Source organism: Puccinia triticina, chromosome 10A (assembly GCF_026914185.1).
Source record: "Puccinia triticina chromosome 10A, complete sequence".
NCBI classification, from domain to species: domain Eukaryota; kingdom Fungi; phylum Basidiomycota; class Pucciniomycetes; order Pucciniales; family Pucciniaceae; genus Puccinia; species Puccinia triticina.
In genome coordinates this window covers 2,708,526-2,726,876 of record NC_070567.1, presented here as the reverse complement: position 1 = coordinate 2,726,876, position 18,351 = coordinate 2,708,526, and the positions used below count along the sequence as shown (strand labels likewise).

Sequence of the window (18,351 nt, the reverse complement as noted above, 5' to 3'; positions counted from 1 at the left end):
GGGGTATTGTGAGTGTGTAAGAGTATGTAACTTCTGAGTGAGTGCCCTTATGAGTGTTCTGTGAGGCAAGACTAGGGGTGAATTTGTCCCTAGAAACTGAATCTTGAGGAATATTAAGTGATTGATAAGAGGAAAAGGGAGATTAAGAGTAAAACTAATAGAAATAAGAAAGAAAAGCAGAAAATTTTGATTTTGGCATATGAGATACCATAAAGCATACCACACCGGATGTCCAGGGACATCTGCAAAAGGGTGTCCCATGGACATCCGGCACGACCCGTGGTGTATACAACTTAGGATACAACCAAATAAGTGCTGCGGAGGAAGTGTGAATATCACTACCACCATATCTGGCTAGAGTACCTGCTCATTAGATTTGAAGGATCCACACACTCAACCAACTTTTACGCAGCACCTTGACAAGCCTATTCTCTGGCCTGTAACATCCCAGGACTTGCGTCTTCCATTTCCGGCATTCAGCCAGTTGCTCAAGTTGAAATGAACCAGAGTTTTTTTTATCAGCTTTGGCTCCTCAAAACTGAACCTAGGTCATCACTCACTCCCACCCCTCACTTGACGTGTGATCATATTGATCAAAGGTGAAACCGCTGCGCTGAGCTGACATCAGCGGCACTTTTAGCGCAGTGCAGCCATATGCCACTGATCCCCCATCCCAACCAGCGTTAGCGCAGAGCTTAGAGCGCTGCGCTAACGCTGAATTCAGCGGTTAGAGCGCTGTGCTAAAACTGAATTCAGCAGTTTGCCGCGTAAGCATGCTTTTGATCAGCGTTAGCGCAGCAATGCTGAAGCAACGGTGGTCCAGCTATGCTAACGGTAGCGTAGCAGAATTGTCAGCCTTAGAGATACAACAAGTATCCTAAAGTCTGCAAAAAAACTAGTAAACTATTTACAAATCCTGAAATATTATTGAATATTCAGAATCCTCGGGTTAAATTAAGGGGGGTCACCCACTCAAAGTAACCCCTCATTCCTACTCCTTCATACATTTTTTTTCATATATGTACATATTGCCATAAAGCGCTCCAAAGAGCAGGAAAACTACATAAAAAATCTTTACATAAATTAAAATACATAAAATTATATTAATTAGTAAAATACCTTTCCCCCGTGAAACAGGAACCACGGGTGAGAGTAACACTCAGTACAAATTGATATTACACTTCATGTTAAGCTATTTCACATGACAATTGGTTACACAAATGTCATGTGTGGGAGTAAGGGAAGTTGTGTAATATTGTACAAATAAAATACCCATAACCAAAGCAGATTACACGTCTACTCTTGGCATTTACCCATAGCCAAAACCAATGAAAATATTTCAGCGCCCTCAAAGACCTCTCCAGTATTTAAGGAGGTAATTGATCCACTGGAATTGTCCCCCCAGACATTTCACCACCCATTAACCTGTAAGTTAACTCGTGAAAATTCTCCTCTGGCTTATTAAAGCCAACACTTCCTTTATTTCTGCCCTTTTGGCACGAAACCCACTAGATCTTAACTCTAAAATTGCCAACATCCCTTATAAGCATTTATTACAGTTAAATCTTTATAAATAGTTGCTGTAAGACTTCCGCCTCTGACGCGCAGCCAATCAGTTTAAGCGCTTACCAGCTTTTTCTACGTCAAAACCTTATATATCCCTGTTATTAATAAGTAAACCTTATTAATTACAAATATTCTCCTCTTATATAAGAGTGTTTAAACCCTTGTAGTGGCTAAATACCACGTAACAAGTTTGGCACATTATTGCCAGTGTTTTATTTCAGTACAGTTATAGTACTAGGGCAAAATCCCTTATTTCTGACGGGTTTTTACCCTGAGTTTCATAAACATAGCTGACAAGAATTCCGCTTACTTTTAGCGTAGCGTTAGCGGAATTGCACCATCTCCGTGCTAACACTACGTGCACAGGGTGTGCAGCCAATTTAGCTGTTAGAGTGGCGTTAGCGCAGAAGCGAGAAATTGTGCTAAAACTACACACCAAAGGCGCCAAAGAGCGCGCGCTACGCTGCGCTACAGCGCTTCTAGCGGGAAAAAAGGCCTCTTTTTACGCTAAAAGCGCTGTAGCGCAGCATAGCGTAGCTTAGCAACTGTAGCGGCGCGCTAATGCTAACAAAGAACTTGCGCGCTGTTAGCGCAGCGTAGCAACGCTAACAGCGCGCTAACGCTATTCAAAATTGGCAGGCGCTTTTTGCCGCTACGCTAACGCTTAGCGGCCCACCATTTACTGAAGGGCGCTATTGCTGAAAATCAGAGCAGCAAAGGGGAATGACCGCTGAAGGCCACTGACAGATGCTGACCTCTTTTTACCCTTCAGCAAGCTGATTTTGCTGCGCCCCACTAGGCGCTGAACATGGGTGCAGTGACAGCGGCGCTGCCAGCATGTTAACTACACAGTTTCATTCACCCAATAAACCTGCCCCCCCATTGGACCACACCTCAACATGTTCCTTATGAAGATGTTGGGGCGCTGCAAAATCAGTGCGCTGATGATGAAAAAGCAGTAAGCAGCGTTCATTCTGCTGTGCTGCGTTGATTTTCAGTGGTTTTCCGCTGAAACAAGCGTCAGAACAGCGGTTGACCACTGATTGCCCGCTGATTTAGGGGCGCTGGAATTTGCAGGTTTTCTGCTTCAAATAATCAGTGGTTAGCACAGCGCTTGTCCTGCTGATTTTCAGCACAGCGATGCACCCCTAAAAACTGTTGCGCTGTTTGTAGTGTAGTGGTTTTACTGTTTTATTGATTTATATTAATTATGTATAACAGATGGACCTCACTTACGGGGACTGTTCTAAGAGTTTAAGCCTTTCCTGCAATGGATTATTGCGCTACAAACATACTTTTCAAAGAAAGCACTTTTGCATGATGATGAAAAGATCAGAGCTGGTAATCTGATTGAGGAAACCAAAATTCTGTTGCTATATGCTAACAAGGCCAAATTATTCATTGAAAGATCCTGGAAACAGTTTTTATATTGCCTTTTTGGGGGAGACATCTCCCAATTATGGAGAACTGTTATCCTGCAAATTGTGTATTTTGGAAGCCAAATTAATCATCTGCGCCAACACCTCCAAGCTTATCTCCTGGATCAATCAGATCCAAACTAGACACCTTCCCCTGGACTCACTCGGCAGAATGAAGGAGCAAGGAAGATTACTTCTTGCACATCAACTCCTACCTTGATTCACTTTGGATTTGCCATTACTGAAAGCAAAACTGCAACAGCACACCCCGCACTTGTGGAGGACAACTTGACCGCTTGCGATTAAACATACCACCATCCTTTATTGTCCACCCTTGACAAGAACCTTATGGGGCTACTAGGGCATGTTCAAAGGCCAAAGTCTCCATTCCTGGCAAGCCACCAACATAACTGGCGGGTGTAGCTTGTCTTACAGAGGAGGAACTTTTCCCACAACAACACAAATCATTGATCTCAGTGCTCGTGTCTGTATGTATACTTCCTCCTTGCAAACCTCACCTGCTCTAGCAGGTGATTTGGAAAAGGATGGAAAGGCAGCCCTCTGAAAAATTATTGAATGCAAATGCTGTACACCAGATATGAATGCCAAATTGGTGACCATGCATATTTGTTTCAGTACAACCTTCATCAAAGACAAGTTGGAAAAAATCATACAAATCAAGCAGGCAGATGGTGGGCATGTTGCTCCCAACCATCTTTGTATCAATCAGTTTCTTTGTGGCCAATGCTTAAGATCTTCCTTTACTTTAGGCAATGTTGTCCGTGCTTTGCTGCAAAAAGTGCAGTGCAGCCGTTAGCACAGCTGTTTTTTGGTGTGCTGCGCTTCCCTACAGTGTAGTGGGCGGCCTGCTGCTGCTGCTTCTTCAGCTTTGGAGTCAAGAGAATATTTATTTTTCTTGCAGCGTGCTGAATCAGCGCTGTTGCAGCTCTACATTCAGCCCAAAAAAAGAGTGCTTTACGCGGGAAAAAGCAGGTTTGCAGGGGCCTTATCTGAGTTTATTAAAGACAGACAAACAGAAAAACAAAAATCAAGGGTTTCCCCTACAAAATAATAATAATAATAATAAACTGCCCACACAATCAAAACAACCAGCCCAATACCGGCCATGCTCTTCTAGAGAGGGTGCAAGTATTGGGCAGGTGACCCCCAGCGCGCCGGATTTAAGGCAATTGCAAAGGGGGGTCACCAAGATTAACCCCTCAAACTGTGCAAGTGCAACAGCAGAGGGGGGTGAGGACAAACCACCAGCTGGAATTACAGTGGCAGAGATTGTCCTGGGGAATATTAATCACACCCAAGAGGACCTCCTTTTATGCACACCTATGTCCGACTCGATCCAGCAAGCTATGTATGTAGTGTATATAGCCCCACCAGGCCCCACCCTGCACAGTATGGGCTTGGCAACAACAATCACCGCCATGCGGCGCCACAACACCCAACTCGCCCAACCTGCGGATTCTTGACAACAAGTCAGTAAAGTTCCTTTTTTCATAAAGGGCAATCTTGGTGAGATTGCAATAATGAAATATCAAAACACTAAACTACGGTGCCTGCTCTTGGTCGGTGGTGCAAGGGCAGAAATCACCAGGAGTTTCCAACAAATCATCAAGTTGAAACACGCTATGCATAAATTTGCCGATCATTGTCAGCTCTGCCAAAAGTAGGGTTTTATAGGATCAACATTGGTGAGACTTGCTTTCCCGTTCCTTCTGTTCTCTTTGGCCATCATCTTCATCAGAAAACTTACAATGAGGTCGCCTGGTTTACTTCTCATTTAATTGGTTAGATTATGAGCATCCCAAAAACATAGCCAAAGGGCGCAGCATTTTTGTACATCAATACAAGGGTGTATGTGGGCCCCAGGTGTGATCCTACAAGTTCAACTGCTTCCCAGCGCCATACTCAAACAGGTATATCCAGTATCAAGGATGACCCAAACTCCAACGAGCTCCCCACGGCCATAGATGTGCTCAAGCTGATCGCCGAGTCGCTGCGGGCCACCCACCAGATACACCATCCCAAAGCCCAGGCTATCAACGCCTTCTTCATCAGCCGCAGCCCGCACAAGCCAAGATTGTCTGGCAGGCTGTCTGAACCGGTATGAGACCCGTTATCATTCATTTCTCCGCCAGCATTGGCTGCACCAGCAGCTTGATTCTCCTCCACTTCATGATTGGGATCCTCAATGCCGTTATGATTCCGCCTGTCCAATCTACATCCCAGACGGGAGTACACCATCCGCTCCCCTGCTTCAAAACTGCAAGGCTGTTCCTAGCCTTGCCACCACCAATTGTCCCTTCGAGGATTCACAATCCTCCAGCAACGCAGTGGCGGGACTTTTCTTTCATACAATGTTGGCTGACTAATCATTAACAGTAGACTTGAAGGTGACAGCAGCGCTTGCAGCCCCAATCAGTGCCTAGAGTGATTGGATAAAATTTCAGAGCACACATCATTTGTCCTTGCTCCAACACTTATGTTGGCGCATCCTTGTTATATACCCTGGGTTTTGATAGCCGGAACAAATGTAGCTTCTACAACATCCCAAATATCCAACCTGAAGACCTACAGGAGATCTTGAATTGGAATTTAAAAATAGATTCTGAAGCATTTCATGGGAAAGCTTTTCATCCTTTAATTTATAGTTTTAAAAGCTTTACCAACAAACACCATTCATCCAAGCAATTATTTACAGTGAAAAATTGCAACAGGCACCCAAAAATCTAGGAACCAGAGTTTTCAGCGGCAAAGCCGACTTGGCCTCTAGTTGTGCTTAATTTGTGAGTAAATATTATGAATCAGAGCACTGCAAAGCACTGTAGTTTGGCAGAAAGATAGCAGGGATAACCGGGGAAAAAAAAAGGGCAGGAGATAAAAGCAAAAATAAAAATAAAATGATGAAGAACTTATTGAGCATGAATTGGGTGAAGATCTTGTAATAAAGTGTGTATTGAGAGTGTATAGATAAAAAAAAAGAGGGGGAAAATATTTCTGTAGATTTTTCTAACTGGCTTTCTTAACAACCTGTACCAAAGTTAAGCAGTGTGATATATCTAAAGGATCAATGTTTCATAAACAGCTGATGGCCTATCCAATCTTTCTAGATAAAGTCATAGAAAAACATACCAGAATTACCAATTCCGCCCATTGAGCTGGAGAAGCGTTCTGCACGCAGCACAGCGGTGTCTTTTTGTGAACTCAGCACAGCAGTAAGCGCTGCTCTTCCCTGCAGTACAGCAGGCGCAAAAAACTCACAGAAGCACATCACGCGGTGCCTTGGGAGTGCTACAGCGCTGCACTGGGCTTATTTTGCAGAGTTAGAACAATATCTGCAATTTGCTTTTGCTTTATAGGCAGGACAAGAAGCGTGGCCACTCTGAGCACAGCAGGAATAAGAAGCGTGGCCAAACTGAGCGCAGTAGGAATCTGCTTGCACTGTTTCTTTTTGGGCTGGCTGTGAAGTGCCCCCCGCTCCACTTTGGTCAATTCATAATTTTTGAAGCAAAGCAAAGCACATGCAACATTTCTTGAGGCACAAGGGCTGGTCTTTTATCAATGACATTGAGGAACCCTTTGAACGTGTGGAAGGACTCCGTTTGAGTACTTCACTGAGCGTTGTCAAGGGGGCACTAGAGACAAGGCAAAAGCCCAAGAGCCTTCTAGTACCAATGTGGGGGCTGTATTTCAGGTAACTAGCTGGGAGAGAGTGAAGATATCTGTTATGTAAGTATAACTAGAACAACTAATAGAATGAGAAGAATCAAAAGTAGCTTACCTAGCCTGGAGAGGGTGAAACTCTCTGCCGTACCAGGGAAGGAGAACAAGGAGACTAAGTACTATTTGCTTATGTAATACTGAGAGAAATTCTGTGAAAGGTTCTTGTAAGACTCCAGGGATCAGGGCTTACAACATGACACATCTTAGGGATGCTCATTTTGCATATTTTAATTCAACCTCAATTCTTTCTATTCCCCTTCAATCCACTATGCCTACTTGTATTCACATTCCCTTTCCCCTTCTCCCCCCAATCAGGCATTTGCCAGGCAATGCTAGGCATTTGCCAGGCAATGCTAGGCATTTGCCAAGCACTGCTAGGCATTTGCCAAGCAATGCTAGGCATTTGCCAAGCAATGCTAGGCATTTGCCAGGCAATGCTAGAGTTGGCATTTGGGACCCAGGTACCCGTAGCGGGTCTGGGTACCGGGTGACTTTTTGACCAAAAGCCGGCACCTGGTACCGCACCTGGTACTGCCTGGGCGGGTACCGGTGGTACCAGAGGCAATATACCCGTGATACTTGCTCTCCAAAACATCCCAAAGCCCAGTGTGCCAAGAAGAATACATACCTCTTGGCAAGCTGCACTTTGACCAGCTTGCCGAGAGGTAAGTGTTCCTTTTGGCAAGCTGGACTTTGACCAGCTTGCCGCAAGGAATACACCCCTCTCGGCGAGCTGGACTTTGACCAGCTCTCCAAGAGGAATAAATACCTCTTGCCAAGCTGGAATTTGACCAGCTCGCCGAGAGGTAAATATTCCATGTGGCAAGCTGGATTTTGACCAGTTCGCCAAAAGGAATCCTTATCTCTTGGTGAGCTGAATCTTTACACCAGCTTGCCGAGGGTAAGCTTCCTAGGGAGCTGGTTGTGGCCCAGCTCACCGAGAGGGTTGTATTCTTCTAGGAGAGCTGGTCCAAGTCCATAGCGTCTTGGCACTGCAGCAATTGACCGCTTGGACTAGATTTTCTGAGCAGTTTTTGGACAGACTTTGTCCGATGAGTTGCACAATGTTTGATCCTGGGCTGCCAGGCTTGTTGGACAAAGTTTGTCCAACTACTTGTTGGACAACTTTGTCCGTGCGGATAGTTGATGCAGTGTGGCAATCTGGTAATAGGGGGTTTAGGGCAGGTGCAGGCAGGTGGTACCCAGGAACCCCACTGCTTCTCCAGCCAGAGCCACATACCTGGTACCGCACCCAGTACCACTTGGCGGGTACCTCACAGGCACCTGCCGCACCCGCCAGGTGGTAGCGGTACCCAAAAGCCATCTCTAGGCAATGCTAGGCTTGTATCAGCCCCTCCTTTATATGCCATCCAGATCCCACTCCAAATGTTTTTCCAGGCTAGAACAGACAGGACCAGACCCTCCTCCGCCTTGACAATGCAGCCACAGCCACAACGCTACCACCTACAGTTGCCTCTCCCCTTCGCAGCCTTGTGTAAGCGTTTGCTAAGGAGCGCTGCACTGACGAGGCAAGGACAAGGGGGGGGGGGGGGGGGGGGGGGTAGAGCCTCTGTATCTGCTTTGCAAAGGATCTAACTCAGGGGAAGTCTTAGTACTTCCCTACTAACTACAAGAAGAGAGAGAGAAAGAGGGGGAAAGAATGAAAAGGCTCTTGCTCACCTGACTCAGGGGAAGTCTTAGTACTTCCCTACTGAGTTAGGAGGGGGCCGGGAAACTGGGATTAAGAGGGCGCCCGGTCCGTTGTCTGTGAAAGTCTGGTGATTGTTCCTGTGAGTACGCAGGAGGCGCGGCTCACACCTTGGCAATGCATCAAACAACACCCGCAAAAAGAGACACCCGCAAAAAGAGCAGACGTAAGTAGCCGCAAAAAGTGTCCAATAAGCTGACCCAGGACGCCCACCACCATCACTAGCAGCAGCAATGTCTAACAGACAACCTCTCATATCATTCGGACCCCCAAACAAGCGCCAGTGACAATGAGCTCAAAGCTCATAAACCATCACTAGCAGCAGCAATGTCTAACAGACAACCTCTCATATCATTCGGACCCCCAAACAAGCGCCAGTGACAATGAGCTCAAAGCCACCTTGAAGCGACCTGACGGAGGGGACCCAGGCCCTCCAGAGCTTCTACTTTGGCTCCCAAAACAACGTGCTTGAGGCGCCCACCAACCCCTACAAACTCCTTGCTAACGCCCATCATCCGCTCTTGGACATTGATCTCCGCCATGACCCACCCAGTAATCCTGTGCTGCCTCTTCTTACCTCTCAGCTCCATGCTGCAGATTGTTGCATCAGAGGCATAGCTTGTATAGTTCAGAAGACCATCAGGAGCCCTACTGAAATTATGTCCCATGTGACCCATCTCCTCCTCGCAACTGGAGCGGACTAATCCTGGAGCTCGCGCCTTTTGCCCTTGCAGCATTGTATTTAGTTCATTTCTTCCTTCCAGCCCAGTGTCTGTTTACTCAGGACCCAGATCCCTTGCTGTAGGGGTACCTTCCCCCAATACATCCCCGTCTTTCTCTCCCCAAAATCCAGAGGCTTTTCCTCTGTTTCATCCTGTGACCTATAAACCAGGCCTCACTACATTCTACAGAGCCCTGATCCATAACCCTGACCGCGTTGTTCAACACTGTAGGAGTTTTGTCATTATTATCCTTTGGCTTCAAACCAAAGATAATATGAATCTATCCTTGGCTAATAGCCGTATAGCATACAGAGCTGACTCGGCCAGCCCACATGTTTGCATATGCATAAATTTTTCTAAGTCACAAGTCAAAGTCAAGCTTTCTCCAGCTGCCAATTTTGCCACTAATCTCCCAGGTGAGCTCACTCACATTCACTTGGAACCAATACATAAGTGAAATCAGCTGACCCTCAACACCCACCCCATTCAACAGGCTGCTCAACCGTTCTGATTCCAACCACCCAATCAATTCACTTTCTCCAGCTGCCAAGTTCACCACCAATCTACCCAAATCTCAGGATTTTGTAGGTAAGTGCACTCACATTCACTTGGAAGCAATAAGTGAAATTAGCTCAACCTCATCAACCACCTCATTCAATCAAATCCAGGCCGCTTGACCAATCCAAATCTAACTGGCAATTTAACTCACATCACATCTCACCTTGCAGAATGGTGGCCACCTGTTCAACTGTCAAAAATTTGCCAACCAGCCATGGAAAAGGAAGCCCAACACGTGGAAGTAGATCGTCATCACTGAGAGGGAGGGGAGGGGGAGGAAGGGGAGGGAGGGCAGGATCTGGACCAGTTCGTTCTTGACAAAATCATGACAGTGGCCAACAACAATCTACCGATTTTGATTTCAACAACAGTAGCAGCCGCAACGAACAGGATGAGGACTCCGACTCCGATGAACCGCATGATGAAATTGCTTTCACGTTAGATAACTTCAAGGATCACCTGGCTTTGTGGAACATTCCATCACTCCGGCAGGTATTGAGCAAGAGAAAGAAGAACTCAAATTGGATCCCAACTGAAGTCCAAGAGCTACTCAACTTCGATAAAACCAAATACCTCAAGATCAAGCTGATACTTGCGATTCTTGGAAGAGTATCTGAGAAGATGGTCAATAGCTGGCTGTGAGTTATTTCAAATCACATCAAAATTAAATCCCATTCTCATTTAGTGTGCATTCATTTTGTCAGTGGAGAGGACAAACCAACTCAAAACAAAAGCAGCTACAGTCAATTTCTGGCCTTTAGTGTTAAGAGTGGTGAGACACCAGGTAAAAATATTCAATTTCATCACGCTCATCAGGAGATTTTTGCAAATTCTAAAGTCTTTTATTCAGTTCCCCCAAAAGGATGCTTGGTTGGATGGGACGAGAGAAACAAAACCCTTGGGGACGCATGGAAATCACTCACCGAAGATGAGAAATCAGTTTTCAATACCAGAGTCTTTCGTCACTTCTCGAAACTGCCAATAGATTGTGCTTTGGATGAAAACTTGGACGATGGAGAAACAAACAGCAATCATGGCAATCAACAGCAATCTAACAATTCCCTCAGCAACAAGGAAATAGTGCTGTATGAGCCCCTGTATGAAAATCTGGTCAACCATGAGAAAATCCTGCTTGCTTCAGGGCAAGATATCGAAAAAAGTGGAAGCACACCTGCACAAGCCCTCAAGCAAATCATTCGTCTCAACTCTGAGGTCTGTAGTTACTCTTAGCCACACATCAGGCATTCAGAAATCATACTGACCATTCACACTTCCAACATAGCTTTTCACTGTCGCAAATGTTTATAATTTGACTTTTTATATGTTGGCTGCAACACAAAGCCCATCATCAGGTAGTTTCTGCAAGGAGTTAAGCAATGACCCATACTGGCTTTCGGTGGCAAAGAAAAACTGGAAATCAAAAGAGATGTTTGAGGCATACAGCCATGGGCGGGCCATTCAAACGATTGTTGAAGAATGCTCCAATACGCATCAACCCCCAACAAAGAAACAAAAGCGTTCCGATGAGGTTCGCACAGAGCTTTGAGTCAAACTGAATAAATTATTTTGTTTGTTATTTTTGCTTCAATCATGTCACATGATGTCTGATTTGACAAAAGAAAATTTATTATTCTTATAGCTTCCGCCCTTGGCCGTATGAAGGCAAAATTCCCCATGCGAAAAGACCCAGCAGAATTTATCCTTAAAAATCACCCCAATCTTCAGATTTTGCAGTCAGAAGGTTCTCAGCTCACTTCTAAAAAGCTTAAAGTTGGACTGGAATGTATGATACATGAGAACCAAGAACTTTGGTTGGCTGACATCAAGAATGGCTACTTCAAAATAGTAAATGTAACTGATAATTCCACGTAGTAAAACACCCACCTCAGCACTGAAAAATTGCCAAATTCATAGTTTAAATATTAAATGCCAAGCAATGTTTTATGCAATCTACATGAGTAGAATAAAGTCACTATTTTGATTTAATATAAACAGTTTCAGCCCTATCACTGATTAGGTCATGGCAATAGCCACTGTAAGGCCCTTTTTTCTTTGGTTCAGAGCCTCACAGTTCAGCAGATAATATTCATATTCACAAGGGTGTAACTGCTACAGTACAGGAGTGTATTGCAACAGGGGACCACTGTGCATCCAGCTCAAAAAGCATTAGTGAAGCGGAACCATCATGATCAGTGCACCACAGGGGAAAGTAGCAATTCTGTACTTTTTGCAAAACCAAAGAGTGGTAGGGCAGAAGGTATGGATACCACTTTCAGGGCAGCAATGCTGCTCTGCTGCACTAATTTTCAGCGGTGCTAACAGCGCATCAATTTTCATTTAGCATTGGCGCTCCGCTACAGCCGCTACGCTATGCTGTGTGCGCTAAGGCCCATTTAGTGAAAAAAGGCATTTTTTGCCGCGAAACGCAATGTAGCGCAGCGTAGACACTTTTGCGCCCTGCATGCTTAGTGTTAGCACAATTGTGCACATCTGCGCTAACGCTATGCTACAAGCTAAAATAGCTTTGCACCCTGTGTGCAAAGCGTTAGCGCAGATGCGCACAATTTTGCTAATACTGCTCTAGAAGATAGCTCATTTGCACTGCGCTACGCCATGCTAACAGCTATGGTTAGGGTAGCTGACCCACCATTGAAAAAATCACCATGTTAACCACTACACTATATAGTGTAACTGTTACACCCTTGAAATTCACACTTGCATATTGTGAAAATGATTTCAGCCAACATGTGAGAATCGATGAAGTGAAAACAAAAAAATGAAGCAATTACTGAGGAAAAAAAAGCTTCAAGGTGTTGGGGACATAAAATTGTAGTAGGTGAGAGAGGGCAATAACAAAACAGGAAAGAAGCTAGGTTGAAGGAGAGGAATGGGACTTGAAAAAAAGGGATCAAAGTCAGTCAATAACCTAAACAAATTATTCAAGAATATTGGGATCATGAAATACTTACCGTTTCATTTAGCACTTTTTCCCACATAGTTTCGATGCCCACCAAAGTAGAGCTTTTGTTTCTCCTGATAACTTTTTTGGAGATAAATTAAACCGGTCTTGATGGCGCTACATATATTCAAAGCTTTCTTCATAATTTGCAGGGACATTCCCATTCAAGTGAACCCTTTTGGTTCAATTCCTGGAAGTGTGCAGTGTTTGCAGCGATTAGCAGCCCACAGTAGCTTCACCACACACTGTTGCGGGAATGCTATGCAGAATTTATAATCAGGAAGGACAAATTGACTTCCAGATGCTCCAGCATTAGTTGACGGATTGGCTAGTGTACCGTCAGACGTTTTGGTTGGCACAAAAAGTGCAAAGGCAAATTTGGAGGCATTGCCTTTGTCCGTGTGAGGTTGATTGTAGAATCCGTTGGTGGTAAATGTGATGTGAGGTGCACAGTCAAACTCAGTAAGGCAATCATTGAATTCTCCAGACGCAAAGGATGGAACGCCATGCTTCTCCATTAGATTCCGGTTAGACTCAAATGGGATGTCACCCATGCTTCTAAACAATCGTCCAAGAATCCAGGAAACTATTTGTGATTGCAAAGCAAGTTGTAAGTAGTCTCGAGTGAAAGACCAAGCAGTGTGCAATTTGATGTAACTTCCAAAGAGTTCGAGTGCCTTCATAAATTTACGCCAACCCACACCCCACATTTTACCGCCCCATCCACGTCCAGGTGCAATTGGGTAAACAAACTTCTTCAATTTGTGAAGGAAATTTGTGATGCAATTGAATTCATCTCTCTCCTTAGTTGTAAGTTGAGAGATAGGAATGAACTCGATTACAGCTACAACTTCACCTTTGGTATCATCAATCAAAATGATTTTACCATGTGTAAAGTGAATAAAGCTATCAACTATGGTTTGGGCATGAGCAAGCTCCTTTGCAGTTGGTTTGCGATGTTGCTTCTTATTCTCGGCTTGAATCTTGGGATACAGGTGTAGCTCGTCGAACTTTTGCATTGACCATATTAGTTGCTGGCCTTTGAAGAAATTAGGTGTGATGTTAAGAGAGACTATCGAGTGTCTCTGATTCATCCGACGCCTTTTTTGTGCCCAAGACTTCATAAAGTTCTTTGCCGACACAGTCTTATTAACTGCCATTATCGAATGTCCCAACCAAGTTCTTATGAAGATCGGGAGCACTTGATAACATTAGCAATAGTCCTGTAGTGGAGAAGACCAATATGAAGCCCCAAGCGTGAAATGGTCTAAAAATGAGGGGCAAAACGTCCAACGTCCAAAGATCCGAAGTCAAAGGATTGAGCAGAGGTACCAGTGATCCTGAATAGTTTGGGGAGGGGAGGGAGTTAAAAAGTGATGAGATATGCGTGAGTCAGTACAGGAAACAGAAGGTGATGATCTTACATACCTGCGGTCCGAGTGATTGACTGGAAGTCCCAACAATCAATCCAAGGTACCAGTGCTAGGTTTTGATTTGGGGAGGGGGTGATGATTCTGAGCAGTGTGATGTCAGCATTAGGAGCATGAGATGTAAGGACGCAATTGGTAAATATCATACAAGTGATCCTAGGTAAGACAGCGGGGAGGGCAGATTGTCATCACTGAAGATCTAGGTGGGGGCACAAAAGACTGGAGAAGGAGTGAAGATGGCAGTGCAATCAGTATGATCAGACTTGGAGCAGAGCTTGTGGAGAGATGATTTCAGGCCAAAAACTTGTGCATGAAGCTCAAATTATTGATTGGACATACCTGTGAAACAAGGAAAGCGGGGAAGCAGGCAATTATAGCAGATAGGTATGATCATTTTGTACAGAAGATCTGTGTGGAGGCCTGCAAGCACGTGGGAAGGGTGAACATAGCAGTGCACTTAGTATGATTGGTTGGTCGTTTTGCATAGAAGTAAGGCCAATGAAATGACTTATTGAACATACCAGCGATCCTCACAAGTAGGGGAAGGTGGTATGCCCACTAAGTTGCAGCCAAAAAATTCAGTCCGACGTAAAAGCTATGTAACTGTTTGGAAACGTCAGTGTAGATGGAAGCTGCATTATTGAATAGAGCACAGTAGATGCCGCAAAAATGATCAATCCGACTTACCGGTGATCCTGACAGGTAGATCAACGCGATTGAAGAGCAAAGACAGGTCGCGCTTCAGCCAAAATAATTGATCCAATGTACAAGCTAACTGTTTGGAAACGTCAGTGAAGATGCAAGCTGCATTATTGAAGCAAGCACAGTAGACGCAGCAAAAATGATCAATCCGACTTACGGGTGATCCTGACAGGTAGATCAAGGCAATTGAAGAGGAAAGACAGGTTGGGCTTCAGCCAAAACAATTGATCCAATGTACAAGCTAACTGTTTGGCAACATTGATGAACATGGAAGCTGCATTGTTGAATCGGGTACAGTAGACACAGAAAAAGTGATCAATCCAACTTACGGGTGATTTTAACAGGTAGATGAAGGGATTTGAAGATGGCAAGGGTGATTGAAGAGCAACAGCTTGGGCTGGAGTCCAAACAGAGTGTTGACTGTAGGTGTGGGGACGACCCAACATCCAGGTTTTGGCCCAAGGAGAGAATGTGCCTGCTTGACTCAAGTTAGGTTTTGGGGTTGTGTTTGCTGCGGCAAGTTTCCAAACCACATCATTTCTTGCAATCACAAAAGCAAAAACACAAACAACAGACACAATAATCTTCAGTACTCATGAGCTGGTGTTCTCTCTGCGTGTTGGACACGTGATTGGTGCCCGTACTGCTCTGAACCAGACAGAGAAAATGTTTGCTCTTTGCTCTCCGTCTGGTTCAGAGGCGTCCTATTGATTTTTGTTTGATAAGGCACCATCTAATTACCAAAGGGTCCACCATTCTAGACAAACAAAACCCATGTGCAGGCTTCTGTATTCCTGCTGCCAGAAGTAGGGCCTCCACCCACCCCACAGGATCAGCAGGCACTTCTGAATGCTCAGTGTGGTTGGGGATTACAGATTTTATAGGCAGAAATCACATGTTCCACTTGATCCAAGGCTCTAATGTTATTCTCCTGTTGTACTTCCATTCAAAATCACCCAGGAAAAAATTATGGATCAAAGGATCCTCTGCCAGTTGAGTAAAGAAACTGGCTCTTAATGTGCTCAACATTATCATATTGTCTTACTGTCTTAACATGAGTGTTCAGCCCATCCCAATTTTACCTTGTTGTTGCCTGGTGTTATTATATAAATCTACACAGGGGATTACAGTTGCCCACTACAATTGTGTAGTTGTGTGGTACCTTATCTTAATCCCACAGGTGTTTTACAGAGTTTCAACACTAAATACATCCCAATCATCAAATACCCAACCTAAAAAAATGTACAGTACCAATCTATGTACAATGAATGTTATTTTACATTCACATTTTTCCAAAATTCACAAGGAATTGATTTCATGAAATCTTCAAGCACAGGTTTGCTGGCAGCTGTGATAGCTGCTGCCAGTGGAAATATCTCAACCAAAATTATCTACATATTTGTTTGTATGTTCAAAATTCCTTATGCAAACTTGAACAGATAAATTATTAATATAGATCTCCATGAAATTCCAACCAAATTTTTCACATTAGGAAGGGTGGTACTGATTGAATTTATGAAACTCCCTCAACAAAAATCCATAGGGGTTTGGAAGCTTGTAAATAAATTCACAGGGGTTTGGAGACTGGTAAATAAATTCACAGGGGTTTGAAGACTGGTAAATAACCATGTATAATATGAAGATCTGCTACACCCTTAATGCACCAGGATTCCACCAAATGATCAGTCCTCAAACTTTTCAACAGATTATCAAATGTGGATGCAAAAGTTCTGTAATTTTTTCAATGTTCCATAATATTTTGAACATTCTCCCTGAGATGGGCATACCCATTATGCGTATCCAGGGAGATCATTTCAGCATGATTGTCTCAAATGTGCAAGAATTTACTGTTTCATTATACCTTCCAATTCAAAGACTTATGCATTAGCCAATTCTTTTGGCAGCAATGTCAAAATCAAAAAATAATGTTCAAGAATTCCTATTTTCCATACAATTTCCTGTAATATGATTTGAATCATAATCCAAATTTCAGCCTGTTAAAAAAATGGGCCTCACTTTCATCAAGTCAATAAAAGACACTCCCAGGGAAAGAAGACCCCAGTCATGAGCCTATGCAGCTTGGCCATTGATGTGCACTACAAGTCTATATGCAGCTTAGCCATTAACAAACAGACAGGTATGTGATTTGATGGTTTTGACTGGATGTGTGACAGTCACATGTCACATTGCTTTGACACATCCTGTATACCAAGATTACACAATGCTTAAGCAGATCGTTCAAGTTTTGCCCCAACTTTAATCATCAACTGCGACCTAGTACCCCATCTTCAACAGTTTGTATGTTTCACTGCTTGCTGGCAGCTTTTTAAAAATCTTTGTTCCTGACACATTTGCATTTGATTGAGCTGATGCAGTTATTGAATCGTGGACATGAGAGGATTCGAGGGAGAGGGAGGCAAACACCAGCGCAAACACAAGAAACCCCAAACAGCTCAAGGGAGTTCTTTTCTTCAAGATTTTCAACTGGGATCCCAGCAGTTCATTCTTTCAAAGGATCTTCAACCAACTAACTCCATTCCTCACAATGAGAACACACACCGGGGGGGGGGGGGGGGTGCCCAAAGGGCACCAAAACACTACAGCCTATTGAAAAACCCTCTGCAGGGCACATGGTGAAATACATGGCATTAGCAGGAAAGGGATGTACTACTGTGGGCCTAAAAAACTACCAAAACCTTAGAATGGGTGCCCCAAATTTCACGCAAGTTTCAGTGTGCAAATTGAATCACTCTGTCCCCAAATGGTTAGCTGCTAGGCAGTAAGCCACCAACCCTCCAGCACAACTCATAGTGCCTCCAGCACAATTAATAGTGCCTTCAGCACAGTAAATAATGCTTCAGGGACAGAAAATAATGCCTCAGGAACAGTAAATATGGCATCAGTTAATAGTAGCTCCGGCACAATTAATAGTGCCTCTGGCAAAGCTAATAGTGCCTCCTGCAGACCTAATAGAGCCTCAGGGGTGGTTAATTAAGCCTCTGGCACAGTTAATAGTACCTGTGTCAGCAGTCGTCTCTAAAGTGACGTACCAATGAATAAAGAATAAAGCTAACTGTACAAAGTAACTACTTAGAAAGCTGTTTCAGTTTGCACAACGGACTGATGACAATGCGCAAAGATTTGGAAAGGGAAAGGTTTTCAGAAGAATAAGAGGAGAAGTAGGGATAGGGAAACAAGGAGAGAGGAAGAGAGGAAATATAAAAGCCCCAATCACGACCTGTAGTCGTAATTGCTTGGGCTTGGTAAGTAAGTGGATTGATTGATTCTTAATAATCTAAGTCTATCAATAATCTGGGGATCTCTTGTAGCGAGATCCCTTGGCTTTGAATTTCTTGGGTTTGCGTATTTCGCGCTTGGATAACTATTCCAGATGGGAATAGTTATTATTATTTAAGGGTGCTAATCCCTTATTAGGGAATAGTTTTTTCTGCTTTGGTCCGCAAATCATAGCGGACTTTCATCCTTGAGCCTGTTAAAGGCTAGTCATGATATTTTAAACGTGTCTTTGTTCACGCTCTGGTTTGCGCTC

General features: G+C 44.1%; 2 protein-coding genes across 2 annotated transcripts; one reads left to right on the top strand and one right to left on the bottom strand.

Annotated features, from left to right (window-relative positions):
- Nucleotides 1–8,663: 8,663 nt before the first annotated feature.
- On the top strand, nt 8,664–9,134 carry PtA15_10A266 (uncharacterized protein; the record flags this gene model as incomplete). The annotated part of the gene is made up of 2 exons (XM_053160425.1): nt 8,664–8,713; nt 8,837–9,134. 2 exons carry the CDS (start codon nt 8,664–8,666, stop codon nt 9,132–9,134), a joined length of 348 nt encoding a protein of 115 aa, XP_053024401.1.
- Nucleotides 9,135–12,833: 3,699 nt separating this feature from the next.
- Nucleotides 12,834–13,829, bottom strand: PtA15_10A265 (uncharacterized protein; the record flags this gene model as incomplete). The annotated part of the gene is made up of 1 exon (XM_053160424.1): nt 12,834–13,829. The coding sequence occupies one exon, from the start codon at nt 13,827–13,829 to the stop codon at nt 12,834–12,836; it is 996 nt and encodes a 331-aa protein (XP_053024400.1).
- Between the last annotated feature and the right edge of the window lie 4,522 nt (nt 13,830–18,351).